The sequence below is a fragment of the Python bivittatus genome, unplaced genomic scaffold (genome assembly GCF_059951505.1).
Source record: "Python bivittatus isolate LINGU-HERP-01145 unplaced genomic scaffold, Pbiv_v1 ctg000480_np1212, whole genome shotgun sequence".
Classification (NCBI taxonomy): domain Eukaryota; kingdom Metazoa; phylum Chordata; class Lepidosauria; order Squamata; family Pythonidae; genus Python; species Python bivittatus.
This window is the reverse complement of record NW_028277075.1, coordinates 56394884-56412550: the sequence shown is the minus strand read 5'-3', so window position 1 is coordinate 56412550 and position 17667 is coordinate 56394884. Positions and strand designations below refer to the sequence as shown.

At 39.0% G+C, this 17667-nt stretch overlaps 1 protein-coding gene across 1 annotated transcript in view; it reads right to left on the bottom strand.

The window, feature by feature from the left end:
• LMO1 (LIM domain only 1) overlaps window positions 1–17667 on the bottom strand; it is a 44791-nt gene that overhangs the window by 8358 nt on the left and 18766 nt on the right. Inside the window, exon 2 of the mRNA XM_007426260.3 lies at window positions 6343–6468. Within this exon, the coding sequence (XP_007426322.2) occupies window positions 6343–6468 (126 nt within the window). The remainder of the gene's footprint in view (window positions 1–6342; window positions 6469–17667) is intronic.

The following is a 17667-nucleotide window of genomic DNA, read 5'->3' as shown; positions in this document are numbered from 1 at the left end:
TTTATTGTCAGATCTTAGAAACTTGAGATCTCATGGGCAAAGTGCAAGGACAAAGAGAAAAGAGAATCATTATTTTCTCTTTTATCCCCATCAACTATCTTTGATTCCTTTTTTCCACATGACCCTGTCAAAGGCACTACAGATATACAGGTAGTCCCCAGTTTAAGAATGATTTCCATTCCCAAGGTCTGTCCTTAAATCGAATTTGTATGTAAGCCAGGACAGTATTATTCCATAATACTGTATAAGTAGTATTGTGTAATTAACTCGAACCATTGTGTATTTAACTCGAATCACTGTACATTTAACTCACATTTTGCTACAATAGGCTCTGTTCCTAATTATGGGTTGTCCTTAAAGTGGGTGTTCTTAACCCAGGGACTACCTGTATTTAAAATCAAAGCTACTAATAAGCTCTTAAAATATTTCTAGTATTTTCCAAGAAAGGTACTTACCAAAAAAAAAAAAAAAACCCACTCTATTTGACCCACTAGATGTCACTATAGCCTCAATAGAATAGCCTATCAAATTGGACAACTTGATTGATTGTACCTGCCTCTTTCAAACAGAAAGGCAGCCTACTCTAAACAAATAATGCCAGCTTTGTGCTTGTTACAGTCCCTTCAATAAAAGCCACCCAAAATGACAGCATATCCTCGCTCATGCTCTAACTTCTGATGTATCTTTAGTCAGGAGAAATGAGTCTGATTACATCAAAAAGCTAAATCATTCCACAAGAGGTGGCCAGAAGAAAATAGACACAGAAGATCCATGACTTCTGAAGAGCAGATATCTAATCCTAATGCTCCTTGCAACCAAACTATTGTCTATGGATTTAGCAGTAAACATCCTTCCTGCAATGCTTGCATAATAGGGCTATCTAAACAAGAAGAAAAGAGTTCTTCATTGGCCCCAGACTTGATGTCTCGCACTGATATCAGGACTGTCCAGGCTTACAGATGAACAACTCGGTTTCCATGTGATCAGGAGTCCCAGTTGTGTGGAGGGATGGGTATAAGCAGTGACTTGGACACAACAGAGGTCTCTGCCAATATGTAGACAGGGAGGTATAGGATCAACAGTATGGACCTATTTCCAGTGATTACACAGAGACCCTTCAGCTGATTAGTGTGCAAAGTAGTCAATACATTGAATTATTTAGCCCAGTCATGACTTGTTTTAACTTACTAAATCCAACTTTTCCTACTTTAAGTAAGCAACAGCATTCCAAATCACCATCCATGTTTGAGATACTAGAAGCATATATTGTTTGTCTGGATTGAAACATAAATAAATAAATAACCCCTCAGAATTATGGTATTTCAACAGAAGACTTTGGGAATCCCCAAAGGATGACATGAATCTGAAATACTCCTGCTTGGATTCCCAGAAATGGCAGTCGAGAAGCTGACTGCATGTGGGACGTACAGTTAGTCCTTGGTTAACGATGGTAATTGGGAGTGGGAACTTTATTGCTAAGCAATGTGGTCATAAAGCATGATGTCATGTGACTGTGCTGACTTATGACAGCAGTTTCAGTTGTTCCAGTTGTGGTTGTTAGGTGAATCCTGCATGGTCATTAGGCGCAATGTCATGTGATCGCCATTTACAACCGGCTTCCCCATTGACTTTGCTTGTTGGAAGCCAGCAGGGAAGGTTGCAAATGGTGATCACATGATTACGGGACATTGTGACTGTTGTAATTGCAAGCCAGTTGAAAAATGCCTGAATCGCAATCATGGGACTGCAGGGACACTGCGATGGCTGCAACTTCGAGGACTGGCCATAAGTCTCCTTGTTCAGCGCTGTCGTAACTTCAAACAGTCACTGAACGAATGGTCATTTACCAAGGACTACCTGTAGTTTGTAACCATCCTAACAGCCATCATTATCCCACATGAGTTTATTTAGGTTGTCCAAGTTTGTGACCACCTCTGCATTGTTTGTTAATGAATTCCATAGTTTAACTATAGATGGTATTCTGATGTGTTTCCTTGTAGCTGTCCTGATTTTTCCAGCATTCAGCTTCACTAGAGGACCCTTATTCTACCATTATGAGACCGGGAGAACAAGCTCCCTCAATTATCTTTCTATACATTATGCATAGTCCCTTATTCACCTTGATTCTAGGCTGATAAGCCCCCAAAATTGTAACTTTTACTCTTTGGTGAGCTGTTTCAGATTGGTTGTCATTTTGTTTTTTTCCAGGGCTATAGTATCCTTTCCGAGGTGTGGTGACCAGAGCCATATTTAATATTTATGCATGATTCCACCATTATTTGTATAATGATATTACATTATTATTAGAAGTTTCCCCTTCTCTGCCCCCTTCTTGTTCTACCTATCCCACACATAGAATTTGCCTTTTTCCAGCTGTATAATTGTATAGTTGTTCAGTTGCTTCTACAGGGGGTTGAGATGGGAAACGGTCAAAAAAAGTCAAGATAGTGGTTGCAACCGCAGAATCAAAGCCCTTTTGAAAGGGCTTGCAATACCCACACACGTACAAAAGGGACAGGACTTCAATTGTGCTTTTGCAACCACTAGCGTCACTTCTTTTACTCTCCCCTGTGGACACCCCTGTAGATGTTCTTCATCTGGAATGCTCACACAGCATCAAATGCTGCAGATGCTCATTAATGTCCACAGTGAAGTCTTGCTGGCTTCCATATAAGCTAGAATCCTGCTGGTTCTGGGTCCTGCCTCCTATGGAAGGGGTCTGCTGCAGGATCTGGCATTTAATGCACAGGAGGATCCAACAGCTAATCTCCTTAAATGATATTGGTGAGAGGTGGGGGAATTATCCAGAGGGCTCACATGTTGAGGGCTCCAGATGAGAAATGCATGAAGGAGGGTTGTTGTCATAATTTAGGATTAACTCTAGGGTCACGACCCTTGTCTGTTCCAGAAAGATGCAGTATCTCTAAATTTTATTGATACGTTATGATTAGGACAGACTTTTAGCCAGTCTATGATTTTATCGTCCATTCCAGTGTCTCTCCAAACCTTTTGGCTAAATGGCCAATAGCATGTCACATGCATCAATTTCTTTTTGAAGGCTAGTATAGACACTCATAAAAATGCTAGAATCTGAATCAAGTAGTTCTTGTTGGCTTTTCCACATAGCTCAGTTTAAAAGCTGCTCTCCCATCTTTTTGTTCTTGAATGACTATGCTGATCCCTGAGGCATTGCCAAAAAAGAAGAAATGCATCAATTAAAAAAAGAGAGAAAATATGGTAGAAGGCAATGCAGAGTTCTAGGAAATTTGCATATACAATATATCGTTCCAAATTTAATTAATTCAGTTTATAGCTACTCCCCATAGACCATAAGTACATGTCCAGGTGACCCCTTAACTTCCTATAGCAGTGTATCTCAACCTTGGCAACTTTCAGATGTATGGACTTCAAATCCCAGAATTAATTTAATTAAAACCCAGCAAGGCTGGCTGGGGAATTCTGGGATTTGAAGTCCACACATCTGAAAACTGCCAAGGTTGAGAAACACTATTCTATAGTCTGTTGTCCAAGTGGTAAGTGTTGACAGACAATTCCAAGGCTCCTGAGATTTGGACTGCTTAGTTCTTTCAATACAGGACAACTTCTAAGAGAGGACTGTCCTCTGTTCAGTCTGAAGTATGCATTCCTTTGAAACAGGCCTGCTTCATCCACAACCTTCCCTACTGCATAACAAATTGCAACTTTTCTATCCCTGTGTCTGCATATTCAGATCCCTCAACTTTAACTTCCTCTACCCAAGAAAGAATGATCTTTAAAAACATCCTCTAAATTGGTTTGAAAACTATCGTATAATTAGGGTTATCATCTCTGAAGCGCCAAAATCCAGGTAATCCCTGTATGAGGACAAAGAGCTCTCTTTGCTATCATCTAGTAGTTATCTGGAGTTTTGAACTCCACTACAAGGAAAGAAACTCAGATGCTGGCACGTCTTGCATTTCTTCTCTCAGTTGCTTGAAAACTCAACAATATTTTTCTTGGTGTGATGTTGTAAATTAAGAACCCCCTGCCCCAAGTTAGTATTATTTGCAACTCTGGCTGCAAATCAAAGGTACAAAAGTTACCTTTGGTTTTATGTATACATAAAGATGAAGAAACATAAATTGATGGCACTTCTTTTTCTCCCCGCATTGTGTTAATCCTTCCAGTAGAGGGCTGCCATTCTGAGGGTACAATTTTGCATTTCTCTTCAAAGGTACTGAATGGGACTTCCTCCCAGATGATTGGATACAGGATCGTAGTCTTAATCTGGCTCTCAATCCTCAATGCATTTATACAAATTGGGTTTGGTCCTGATTCCAATCATTTTTTTGGATTGTGGCCCCTGGCATGACATTCAAAGGCCAACAGTCATGCTTGGCAGGAAGAAAGGTCATAACTTTGTTCTACAGAAACCATTTTTTCCTCCTCTTTGAATTGTGAGTGATAGGGAATTCTACCCAGGCTAAAGAAAAGTGAAACACAATTTTGATCTCAACTTGTACACAGGTTTAAGAACCTTTATTAGGGATTACCTTGTGGTGATAAGTGTGGTAAAATGCATTTATTTTTCTGTTCTTATTGCATCCACAGATAGCTGGCTGGTGACCATATTTTGGGTGACTTGGTCCCTCCTGGACAAGGAAGGACCAGGGGAAGCCCTGCAAGATTGTTGGTGTAAGAAGTATGAGGCATCTGTCAGATAAATTCACTTGGATTGTGGCTGGGGCATGATCTTGTTCAACCAGCTGGGGAAACTTTGAGTCTGTTAGTTCTGAGGAAGTGGACAGGTCCTTAGGCCTTTGTGTCTCTGTGACATTTGTGTTTCAAATGTCCCTTCTGGTTCATTAGGGGCTCCTGGGATGTAGTTGGATCCAGATGGTGGTCAATGCTTCTTTTTGGGAGGGGATGACTTTGCTTGTCCTCATGCTTTACACTGAAATCCTATATGAGTTCATAGTAGGCTTCCAGGTGCAATTCAAAGTCCTGGTTGTCACCTTTAAAGGCCTGCACAGCACAGGGTCAGGTTACTTGCAAGACCACCTGTCTTCAATAGTTTCTGCCCATCCCATCAAATCTGACAGAGTGGGCATGCTGTGGGTCTCTTCTGTGAAAAAATATCACCTGGTAGGACTCAGAGATATGCCTTATTTATCATGGCACCTGTCTATGGAACAGCCTTCTTGCTGAGATTCGGATGGCTCTGCTGGCCTTCCAGAAGTCCTTGAAGACCTGACTGAAGACCAGGAGCCTGGTATGTGAGTTCTGTTCTGTGAGATGATTTTGTGAAGAGCCTTGGTTATTGCTTTATTTATACATTTATATTGCCTTATGGCTTTCATCCACATGCTCTTTTTAGCCCAGAGTTACCTGTTTAAGATGCATGGGCATACAAATTTGTTATATAAATAAATATTAACAGCAATCCTTCAGAATTATGGAATTTCTTGAGTCTGAAAGCCAAGCAAAGGATTTTGATGTGGGTTGGGCTTTGGCAGCTAGATGTGGACATACTGCTGTTTGACATGTGATGTTCCATCATTCCTACACTTTATGTTTATATGCAGTGTTTTTGTAGATATGAGAGGTATAGAAGTCAAAATATCACAGTTTTTCAATCTACACATTAGGCCTTGAAAGCTTCTACTGGTATCTGTGCAAAACAGAGAAGCCAAGTAGATATATGAAAATTTGTGAGGCACCTACCTCAATGTTATGGTGATAGAAACATGTCAGAATACCTACTTCATTCTGCCTATGATATCTGCCTTTTAGACACATACTATATGTTCTACTTAAAGTTATGCTGTGAGCGGACATTACTGGGGGCAGTCAGCAGGTTGATGGGTGAAGGTTCCCTACTGAGGCTTTGTCAGAGCTTATTTAGAAAAGGGCATTTCCTTTGCTTCATCTTGATCTAACATCTGCGCCTGCCCAGTTGCGTGACTTAAGCAACTTTGATTTTAAAAGTATTTATGCCAATGATCTTTCTATCAATGGATGTTCAGTAGACCGACGAGAAGCTTGGCTTTGAAGCTGCTCATTCAGTTGCCTCGGCTCTACTTAACACCACCTGCTGGCCTATTTCACAGCAACCCCATTTTTGGTGGGGGGAGTCCCTTCAACAATCCAGCCTACCAGCAATTCCACACATTAGTCAGAGAGCTGCAGAGAAAAGGCTCCAGCATTCAATTAGCAGGTAAAATGATTTCGCCCAGCAGTAGCAATTTGAGAGCCTGGGAGAAGGTGATGGAGATCAAACGGTGAAACAGACTTGACTGTTTCATAGAAGTGAAAATAACTTGCATTTTAAAAAACAATCCATGTAAACCCCTGTGTCCTCACCTCTGGTTGCAAAGCTGGCAGGCAAAGCAGTCCAAATGGTAAACGTTATCTCGGGCCCTCATCACCATCTCAAAGGCAGGGATCAGCTTACTGCAGGCAGCACAATTCCCAGTGGTCCCGAAGAGCCTGCCAAGGAAGCAGAATCATTAGAAGCCAGTTTAATTAAATGGTGGAAGGACTAATTAAGTGTAATTAGTAGTATCAAATACTATATTGCACCAATAAAGAGAAGTTGCCATCCCCATTTCTCTGACCAGCCAGCATGTGGGAATGGAGGCTGATCCTGCATGGAGAGAGAAGTTCTGAGTCCTTTGAAGTTTCGGAGCTGCCAGCTAATTGACTGTCTAATGAAGAAATCCATTCCACATGCAGACAAAGTGCTATTTTGAGGCTCACAACGCTTCCATCAAAAACAATACCATCTTTTCAACGCAAATTAACAGTGTCTTAGCAGTACATTTTTACAGGATTCTAGCAGCCCCTCTATTTTCTAATTTGCTATTCCTTCATTTCCTACTGATTAGTTCGCTCTCTGGAGAAAATATGCAAGGTTCATTTTTGGGTTTACACATGACTCCTGCAGACGACTTTCCATACATGCTGCTTAGTTATGCTGTAGTTCTTGGATTTGTACTACAACAAATCAAAATAGAAATGGTATCAGAATTTTATTTTTCAGAGACATCTTAAATCATTTCCAACAGTAGTAGACTGTAAGACGATCCTATGTGGCAGAACTACTATGTGTGCGGATTTGGCCATAATATGAATTAACTCCTGATTCAGTGACACAATATTAGCCTGGAAATGCAACCTTTTTTAAAAAAATGCTAACAAACCACTTTCTCCCATCTTATTTTCATACAGTGTTTTAAAGATTTACCAGGGCATGGCTGAACTGCAATCTTGAAATATTTTGAGAAATATCCCAAAGCTACTTAACGCAACATACGCTGAAGAAATCCATCTGTGCTGACTTCATGTAAACCACGTGCCACATAAACAGGCACAAATATTTCATTGGCAATTCATAATCCAATCTATAATTGCTAAAATATTATGAATTTCAATTTGGAACTGCCTTTTGGTAAAAAGAAATGCAAAGGAAACATCTCCTCTCTTTCCTCTAGATGAATCTAGATGAAGAGGTAGGTGTCTAAAGCGTACACGATTTTTCAAATTGCGTTCCATAAAGCCTAGGGTTCCATGAGAATTTGATGGCGTTCCACAAGGAACTAAGGACAAAAGAAAAAACAAGAAAAGTTCATTCAAATGCAGACTATCTTCTCCCATGATAGCTTTTTTCTCTTGATCAAGCATTCTGGGATTTTAAAAAAAAAACTTTTGATTGCAGGGCCTTATAAAGTTTGAAAACTCCTGCTCTACTACATCTTTATGCAGTATGTGGGTTGTAGGCATATATGCCTTATCTCCAGTTAAAAGAACCACAAATAATTAGGCCGGCCAAGATTACTGCAGTTGCCAATCAAGGTAGCCGATATTGGCCATGAAGATTAATTTTAATTTTATATCAACAGTACAGTACATCCATATGATTCATTACTTTACTGAAAAGACAATGGATGAGATGGATCCAAGATAATTATTTGAACTTAGTTTCTAGTGCAGTCAATGAAATTTCACTTAGTAACATTTGCATTTCACAGTATATCAATGGGATCTAAGTATAACTAACTTAGTTCTAATCCAGTATGAAGCAATGCATTATTTTCACAGCTGTGTGAAGGCAATAGTTTGCTACTGTGGGCCACACACATGTAGTCTCTTACCTTTACTCATTATGCAGATTAACATCACAACTTCAAACTTTTTGAGATCTTGCTGCTACTTTTAAAGCAAGGTATGGAGTCAGAATTATGGTAAACACAATTTTATGATACAGCAAATATTATAAACTTCAATAATTACCCTGAGATAAGATTATGCTAAGTTGTTTGTTCAGAGTACCCAGCAAACAAAGTTAGCTGGGCATTAGAAGTAGGATGCCCACACCATGCTTTTTTTTTTAAAGAACCTGCCATTCTTCATCAGAAAGGCTGCTCAGTTTGAATCTTGTTCAGAAAAATAGAGCTCTAGGAAGGAGGAGCAAGATCTTGAAGGTGCCTTTGGATGGACACAGTCTTCTCCATTACACAGAGATATATTGGACTTCTATCTAAACTACAGTAATTAAATAAAATCACAAATATGATACAATCGCAGACCTGAAGTCATGACATGGGATTTTCCCTTCTTCTCTCAGGCAAGCCCTCAGGTCTGCTCATCTTCAGCCTGGATAGGAAGTTACCAAGCAGAGGGGGAATCCATTCCATTGTGAGAAGTATTATCCACATAAATGTGCACAAGGATATGCAAATCTGTCCCCCACTCCTTTTATCATTTTATTTCATGATGCATTTTCTCTTTTGCAGTGCCTTTGCTTTTGAGGTGATGCTTATGTGACCCTTTTAGGAGACCAAGATACTTGTAAGAACTTTTGCTTCTAAAATTGTCAAGTTGTCGCCAGGTGCACTTAAGTTGCCATCTTCTAATTGGTAAGGTGTCTCTGAGATACTTGGCATCTCTTTCTGCTCTTGTGAAAATGAATGCAACTGGCTGTGAAAAAAAGCAGAGGGATCTGAAGGCTGGGATCTTAAACCTTCTTAACTGGAAAAGAAGTCTCCTCACCAGCATCAATTAAACATCCCTGACTCTAGATTGGATCAACAGATACCTAGGTATTCTTGGACTGAAAGAGAATTAGATCTAAAGACATATAGTCTCCCTTGAGTTAATTCCTGGTGACATCAGAGATATTGGCTGTCAAATGGAAATGGTTTGCCATTACCTGCTTCCAGGACTTCCCAATCCAGCCTAGAGCCCTGGCATTCTGTTTTCCATCCAAGGACTAACCAGGCCTGATCCTACTTAGCTTCCAAGCCCAGACCAGACTGTTCTGCTGAAGCCACCCATTGAGAACTGAATTTGATAGAAACTTCTATTTGCATATATTGGTTGCAATTGTTTTACATAATCTTATATGTTAACTTAGCATTTTTATTACTCAGCTACATCCAAAACTATATTTTCCTGACACGGGAAAACTGTGTGCAAAGCATGCAAGAACCATTTCATACCATACCTTCTCATTGTATGGTCTGATATCCCCACAGTTGGATTTCTCAGAAGGCACCCTGCGCCAGACTATAGAAATAAAAAGTACCTATGGGAATGTCAGTGATTTGCCACTACAGCAGCAAAAAAGACTATCTTCTCAGAATATCAGAATTAAAACTAACGTATCAGGAGGAGACAAAACCAGAGCTAACTGCAAAATGCTTTGGAAAAGAACAGAACGTTGCTCTGCATTTGGAAAATAAATATTATAAAATAGGGATTTCTCAGTTATGTCCTGTCTCCCCCCACCTTCTGCAACTTGCACAGCTGCTTCCCTAAAAATGTTTGGCTGTTTTCTCTCCCTTATGGATTTCAGGTACATGATGATATTACAACAACCCCCCCCTCAAACTTTGAAGTTGGTTTGTCTTGAACTTCTCAGTTTTATCAGCTCCCAGATTGATTTTATTTTCTCTTTAATCATAATTAAATACAGGCTTGGGCACTTCTGTCAGGATCAAACTGGAGCATATAAATAGTTTTAGGAATGTGAATATAACATTAATTTTAGAGTTACTATTAGTCAGTTTAATCTTGCAAAACAAACCTGCTATTTTAATTGCCTTTGCCCTTTCAACAACTAGGTGAGGTGGCTTAGTACTGTTTTCAGTTTATGGTTGGGGAGCTGAAGAAAGCTCTGAAAGCGTGCAATTTGAATAGAAAGATGTTCACCTTCTGTGAGGCATCCTTCGTTTCTTTGGGAGTTCAGCTTGTGGTGCAGAGAACCTCAAAAGCCAGGTGTCATTAACTCCTCTACACAAGGCTGAAAACCTAGGTCAGACTCTTCCACTGACCCACTTCCATTAGACTTTCTTTACAAAGTAATTGTAAACATTACCATGAAGTTTGGGGAAAAAACATTTTTCCTGGATGGGTTTTTTTTTTTTTTAACTTTCTATCTAGCTTACAGCCCTGGGTTTTTTGGTGCCCCCCCAAGTAATAAGCAGTCACAACCTTGCTTTCAAGGTCAACCAGGTGCTACCACCTGCCAGGCTGTGAGAGAGAAGTCAAATTTGGTTTGTACTTATCTCCCCCTATGCAGGGACAATTTATCTTTGGAGGAAAATGTCACATTTCCAAATATCACTCTAAATCATGAAAAACAAAACCTAGAACATTTTGAAATAAGCTAATCTCACATGAATGTGTACAAATAGTTTTACCCAAAACTGTTTACCTTCCAATTACAAGTCAGCCATAATCTCCCTAGTGGTTTTATTAATATAGACGGTATAACATTATTATTGGGATAATCTTATAATTTTTGGAGTTTTATAAAAATCTCCTCTTTTCCTCTATCTCTTAAGTGTCGTTCGCTCCTTTATCTTAAAATGGAAACATTTTTTGCATGGTATAAATTACATTATTGATACACTACTGTGGAAACAAGAGAAGGGAGGATGCCTGGCATTTATCTTGTCAGCTGCAAAATTTGTACTTTTTCATGCAGTTGTCTGGCTGTATAACATACTGTTGAGGGATAAAGCCTCTTAAAATGTATAAAAAAAGTTTGTCAATGTGCCATTGCTCTATTTCTTGGCAAACCTGACAAAGGGGTTTCATGTTTAAAATCAAAATTTTACCCTTTTGATCTTTAGAGCATCCATGTCGGTTAGATTACCATTAAAAACTGCTGCCCTATATCCAAATGGGAAAATTAGAAGCCAGCTAATCCCAGATTTGTTCAGACTGCAGTGCCATTCCGTGTGTGAACATTAAAAAAAAAAAATCCATTATTCATTAGCATCACAGTTGTGTGGAGCTCAATCTAGATTAAACAAAATAAAGGGACCCCAGACAGCACCATCTGCATTGTTAAACAGGCATTTTTTGTCACCCTGTGAATTAGCGGCTTTTCTAAATGGAAATGAGAAGTTTGGACAGATGTTCACTTAACTATTTAAACAGTCATCTTAAGAAACATGAAAATGTATTTGATCCTGGATTCACCTGCCTCCTTCCAGGGGCTTTGGGGGTGGGGAGAGAGAGAGAGAGAGAGACAGAGAGCATTAAACAGTTTGAATGTTTGTATAAGATTTAAGGCTTCTGTTCTGTCCAGATGCAATCATGTTGCTTTTTTTCCCCTTGTCTGTAACAAATAGAGCCCCCAGCTAGTCTGGGTGCTAATCTTGGCCTTAGGTTTGAACACTGCTTTCCATTATTTGGTATATGAACGTTTCAAGCTCGTTCTTGCACTACCAAGTTCAACGCCTCTTTTCAGAGGAAGCCATAGAATGGTGCAGTTCCTGGTATTTAAGGAAGCAGCAACAATATGCAAAGAGAAATGGAGCTGTCAGCTACAGGACGTTTGACTTTTTTGTCCCCCTCTGCCCCCGGACAACCCTGGTCAGCTATATGCCTAGTAACTAAGGCTAGAATAAGTCCTCTGGAATGAGCAGGTTGTGTTCTTTGTTAATTGTTCCTGATCCCTCCTTCTGTATGGATAGTAAATTAAGGACAGCAAGTACCTTCTCCTCACACAGCCTGGGTTCACACATTGCATTCAACCACATTATATTTCACCACAATGGGTGGGATTTACACAATGTGCTAAGCCATACATCATGGTTTCTAATCCCAACTGGCTGTGCTCAGACAAAACAACATTATAATGGTTGTATAGTGAGATGGGCGGCATATAAATTTGATAAATAAAGTAAATAAATAAAATAGCGTGACTTGGATCTTCAGATATGTTAGCTAAAGGAAGTTCACAGAAGAAAATGTCCCCCCCTTTTTTCTTTTCCTGTTAGCTATTGCAACTGAAGAAAAGCCATTCTGGAAATTTGGGAGAATCTCCTGGCTACCGTAGGGCTACTAAAAGGAAGAAAAGTCAGGAGCTTTCTTTCGACGTGTTTCCATGAACGGCTTTCTCTTGGGATCATCTGAACCATGATTATTTATCCTAGAAAATGTGATGAGATGGTGACCAGCATTGATGACATTAGCAAGCAACTTTTTGTGGTTGTGGGAGCAGGAAGGGGGCAGAGGTTGCCCAACTGCATACAGCCGGCTGGAAACCAGTTCCAAATGGGCACTGATCACACCGCTCATCTGGCCTTAAGGAAAAGTGAACTGAACTCTCTATGGCCGCAGGGCACTTCGAAAAATTCTGAGATAGCCCATTCTTCATTCTCAGACTAATATGTGGCTTGGAAGGTAATCATCTTTTAGATTTCGTGCTCTGAATTTCTGTGATGCAGTTCTTGGATCAAAAAAATCCATACATTTGTCATTTTGGCTAAGATATTTTAGTAATATGTACATTATAAATAACATGGGAGAAAAAGGGGTTAAATAGGCATTTAAAGGCATGCGTAATGAATTTTCATGTTTTAAAAAACCCATTAATGAGTAAAGAGAGCAGAAAAGATTAATGAATGTGTTGTGCACAATGGACTTGGACTGAAAACAAACTTAGTTCTGCCAATCCTTATGATTACTAGCTGACTGGAACTCCATTTAATAGAAGTGTTCTTTCCACAGAATTCTAGTATGCTTTCAGAACAAGGCTGTCTGCAGGTGGAGGGTCAAAAAAGTCAAGATGGTGTCCATGACAGTGCAACCAAAGCTCTGCTTGATTTTTAACTGCATATAAACAGAGCTTTGATTGCACCATTGTGGCTAGCATCCTGACTCTTTTGCCCATACTCTGTGGACACCACTATTTCAGAGTATATGCAAAAAGGAATGACCATCACTGTCATATACACTGTGACTCCATATAGAGAATTAGCTGGCCACATCTGGAACCAGAGCGTTGTAGAAGTTTCATCTTGATACGATGAAAAGAGTGACAGACGCTTGTTAGCCTTCCATCCCTCCTAAGTTTTGATTATGCTTTTTAGATTTCTGTGCTATTTTAAAACTTTGACTATGGAACTGTCTAGAACAGCGGTTCTCAAACATTTTGGTTTCCGGACCTCTTTATATTCTTAAATATGATTGAGGACCCAAAAGAGTTTTGGTTTATGTGAGTTATATCTCTTGATATTTACTGTATTAGAAATTAAAACTAATATATATATATATATATTTGAAGGTGCAGATGCCCTGAAAGGGTCTTGGGGACACCCAGGGGTCCTCAGACCACCTTTTGAGACCCACTGGTCTGGAATATTGCCATCTCCTTCCAACGTTATGGTGTGAAAAAATTCATACAAGTAACTCCTAACACGAATCAGAAAAATTCATTCCGTGTCAAGGTACAGCTTCTAGCACTAAGTACTCTGCTTCTGATAACACAGCCAGCTGTGTCCCTTCCTGGAAAGATTTCTAATGGAATATTGGAGGAAAAAGGCTTGGATTTTAAAAAATAATAAAATATTACTAAATTTATGCCATTCCCAAATCAAACAAAAGGAGGGAGGGGAGGGAAGAAATCCTTCTTAATCTCCATAACTCACGTTTCATAGGAAATTCATCTTGTCATTCATAAGGCCAAGACATTTTACTGCAATCTATCATGAAATCCTCAATTCTTAGTGAGATCCCAATAGGAAGGAAGTGAGCCAGATATACGGGTGGCTTTTATCAGCATTTTAAAAAGTTTTTTGTTTTGTAAAATAAAAGTTGGCAAGCAGCAAATTTTTAAGTACAGATTTATTTTCCCTTATGTAACACGAAGGCCTAGCCAGCTTGTAAATAAGCTTAGGCTATGCAGATTTAAAATTTAACACAATTAAACTTTTACCCTGTGGTAGTAATTACGCTTAATGGCTCTTACCCTGAACTTAACCATGTCTATTGTCGTCAGCCAATCTGAAAGTAGGAGTTTAGCCAAGGACAATTTTCTGTAGTTTATAGGCACACTAAAATCCTGCAAGACCAGAATCTCATTGGCTGCTGATGTCATTGTGTATAGTAGAAATTAAAGCTAATTGGCACAAGGACTGGCAGTGAATACGAATGAATTGATGGGAGAAAATGGAATAAAAGCAAGCACACTTAGTGGCGTGTGACTGTCGAAGGCAGCTTCTCATTTAAACACTTCTTTGTTGATAATTATAGCCGCCATCTTCTGTTCAGCACTTCGTCTTTTTCAGGCCGGGGGTACTTTCCAATAGCGGCTGTGCATCTTTGTTCAAGGTTTTATACTTCGCCTACAATGAGGGGCCTGTCAGAGCATTTGATTGCTGCTCCTTTATTCCAAGGAAGACAGGCTTCTTACTGAGGACAAGCAACTTTTCAAATTCCCATCAACAGGAAAACAGCCTTGCCTTTCTTCTCACTCTCTTACTTCTATGCAAGCTTCCCCCCAGGCTGTTCGAGGGCCAAAAAGTCAAGATGGTGTCGCAACCACCAAATTGAAGCCCCAACCCGACAGTCCGTGTGTTGCATGTAGAATGCATGTGAAGAAGGGTCAGGGCTTCAAATACATGGTTGCATCTTGATTTTTCTGACCCCCTCTGTGGATGCCTATCTCCCCTTTTCTATTTTCTTTAACTGAGCACTTTCTTTAATTGAATACATACATACACATATATACTAACTCAATTCTCACATACACACACAAATAAGTACAAGAAAGAACATAAAAGAATAAAAGAATACCAAATAAATAAATAAATAAACCAGGGTATTAAACTTCTCATGGATGTAATAGCTTTGTAATATACTGTTAATTAGTTGTAAATAGTTAAATATACTGTAGATATTATATCACATGAAAGATTAAGAACCACTATTAAACCTGAACTAAACATGAATCTCAAGAATGTTTACATGTTAACTTTGTATAAATCACTGAATAAACACAGTATGTCCAATTCATATTATTAAGAATTGGTTGGAGTTGGAGTTGGAGAGCATCCAAATTGAATGAATGAATGAATGAATGAATGAATGAATGAATGAATGAATGAAAATGACTGAAGTATCTTATTAAATTGAAGTATACATTCTATGCATTGATAAACCCACATTTGGTAGGTGGTTCCAATCCATGTATTAGATTATGGTTGAAGAATGGTTTGAGCTGAAATCTGTGTCAGATTTACTTTTAAGTTATGTAGCTTTAAGTTATGTAACATCAAAGCATATTTCCACAAGTTGGTTAGCCACTTTTCTACTAAAGGGATCAGGCAACCTTTCTGATCAGAACCCCGGGCTCCCAGTGGTAAATAATTTCTGATGTGGCTGTTATGTGTAGGTACATACTTAGTGTAAGTGGGATAGCTGTCATTAGCTTATGAGTCTCTAAACTTCTTCCAGTGACTGCCATAAGAATCATGGGAGTTGATGTTGGGATCTACGTGAAGATGATCCTTGCCCAAACAAGGCAGGGATAATGGATCACAAGAAACGTGGGTACCCCAAAGAAGGGCTAGGGGGACAAATGAGGACGTGTACCTCACGATGCAGATGATGTAACTTATGTACTTGTATTAGATCCAATCCAAGTACTAAGTGGCATACTTCGCATGATGATTTCATGACACATGCCATTTGGACATCATCATGGCTTGTTACAAATGCCATTTGCGGGAAGCAATTTTTGGAATAACACCTGTCCCAGTTTTCTTAATGCTTCTTCCCTCTCCTTTTCATTTCTACCAAAAATCCAAAGCCACCTCCTAAGAAGAGACCACGTGCTCGGCTTTATTCCTTGGCATCCTTCCACTTGAAAGTTCTCAGCAGAGCTAAGAACCACAGTAGAGAAATCCTGACCCTGGAAAATTGCTGCCAGTTGTACTACTGGATACCCGATTCAATTCAAATATTCATTATCATGGTCACTGAGCAGTATTACAAAGATTAATAATTATAAACAGAGACATATTAACACAACAGGCAAGGTAACAGGAGATAAGCGACAAGTCAGTTTGCCTTTTCAAACTTCTAATAACCTGCTCAGCCAAATATAGAACTGCCAGCTAAACAGTATGTGGAAGAGAGTGAGAAAAGAAAAGAAAGGGCGGGGGAGAATCATTCAACTGCATGTTAGTTGTTGGCAAATTCTGCTTGCTGTCATGGAGAATTTGGCTACACTGACAATCTTAGAGACTCTGTTGGACAAAAGATGCTGTACATAAAATTCATCCAAGCAAAAATTTTTTATAAGAGGCGTTATTAAACTGTTGCATAAGCTTCTATATAAAACACCACGTAATAAAACATTTGACTGTCTGTCCCCACAAGGGCATAATAGCAGTCTTCTTAAACCCGCTTTTGAGATTTGCCGAGAGGAAAATAATAAAGCGAAGGGCATAAAAGTTCTGTGGTGTTTAGGTTATCAACTAGTTGGTTCCCTAATTCAGCACAGGGGAGTATTTTGCTGTATTCCGTTGGGGATTTCATATCCACCAATCTTAATCTGAGCACTTTGAGAACTATCTTATCCAGTTTATAGCTGAGAATCAGCAGCATAACCATTCATCCTCAACTCTCCATATGCAAGAGGTCTGACAGTTTCTCATCAGGGTTAGCAGGATGGACTCTTATGGGTGAAAAATTAACTTTCATCCAAAATTAGATAGGCTATACCTTTGTCTCAACTGTGATTTGCACACATCAATAGAAGAGTCCCATTCGGTACACGATGGGCCACCCGCAACAATTTCTTCAGACATGTATACTAAATATCCTCTTACACAGTAACATTGGTGCAGGGGCTTAGCTGTATTCCATGCAGATGTTGCACCAGCACCTTGACCTCAAATAGTTTTATGGTGATCAGGATGTTTTTTTTTACTTTTCTGAAATGAATAGCCTTACTTCTTTGAGAATTCTGAAAAGTGTAAGATACATGGATGCTACATCTCCCTGTGGCACAAAGGCAACCCCAAATATTTGAAACATGTCAAATGCTCAGTAGTATGGTCATTTATACAAAATACACTGGGTTAAAAAAAATATAATAGTCATATAACACTATTAGAAATATATATGTACTTGAATAATATTTGTATCAGATAAGCATCTATAGAATTGTAACTGTTTACTGTTATAATGATATATTCATGCTTTCTTTTTGTTGTATTTTTTCACTTTTATGTTAAAGCACTTTCATGTATTTTTCTTCTTTTTTAATCAAAAAAATTTAAAAATATATATATATTTTTAAAAGTAGCTTGAATGATTCCTTTCAAAAAATTCTTTTTGTAGAATTTAAAATTTTCTTTTTGTAGCTGTACTCCCTTTTGTTCA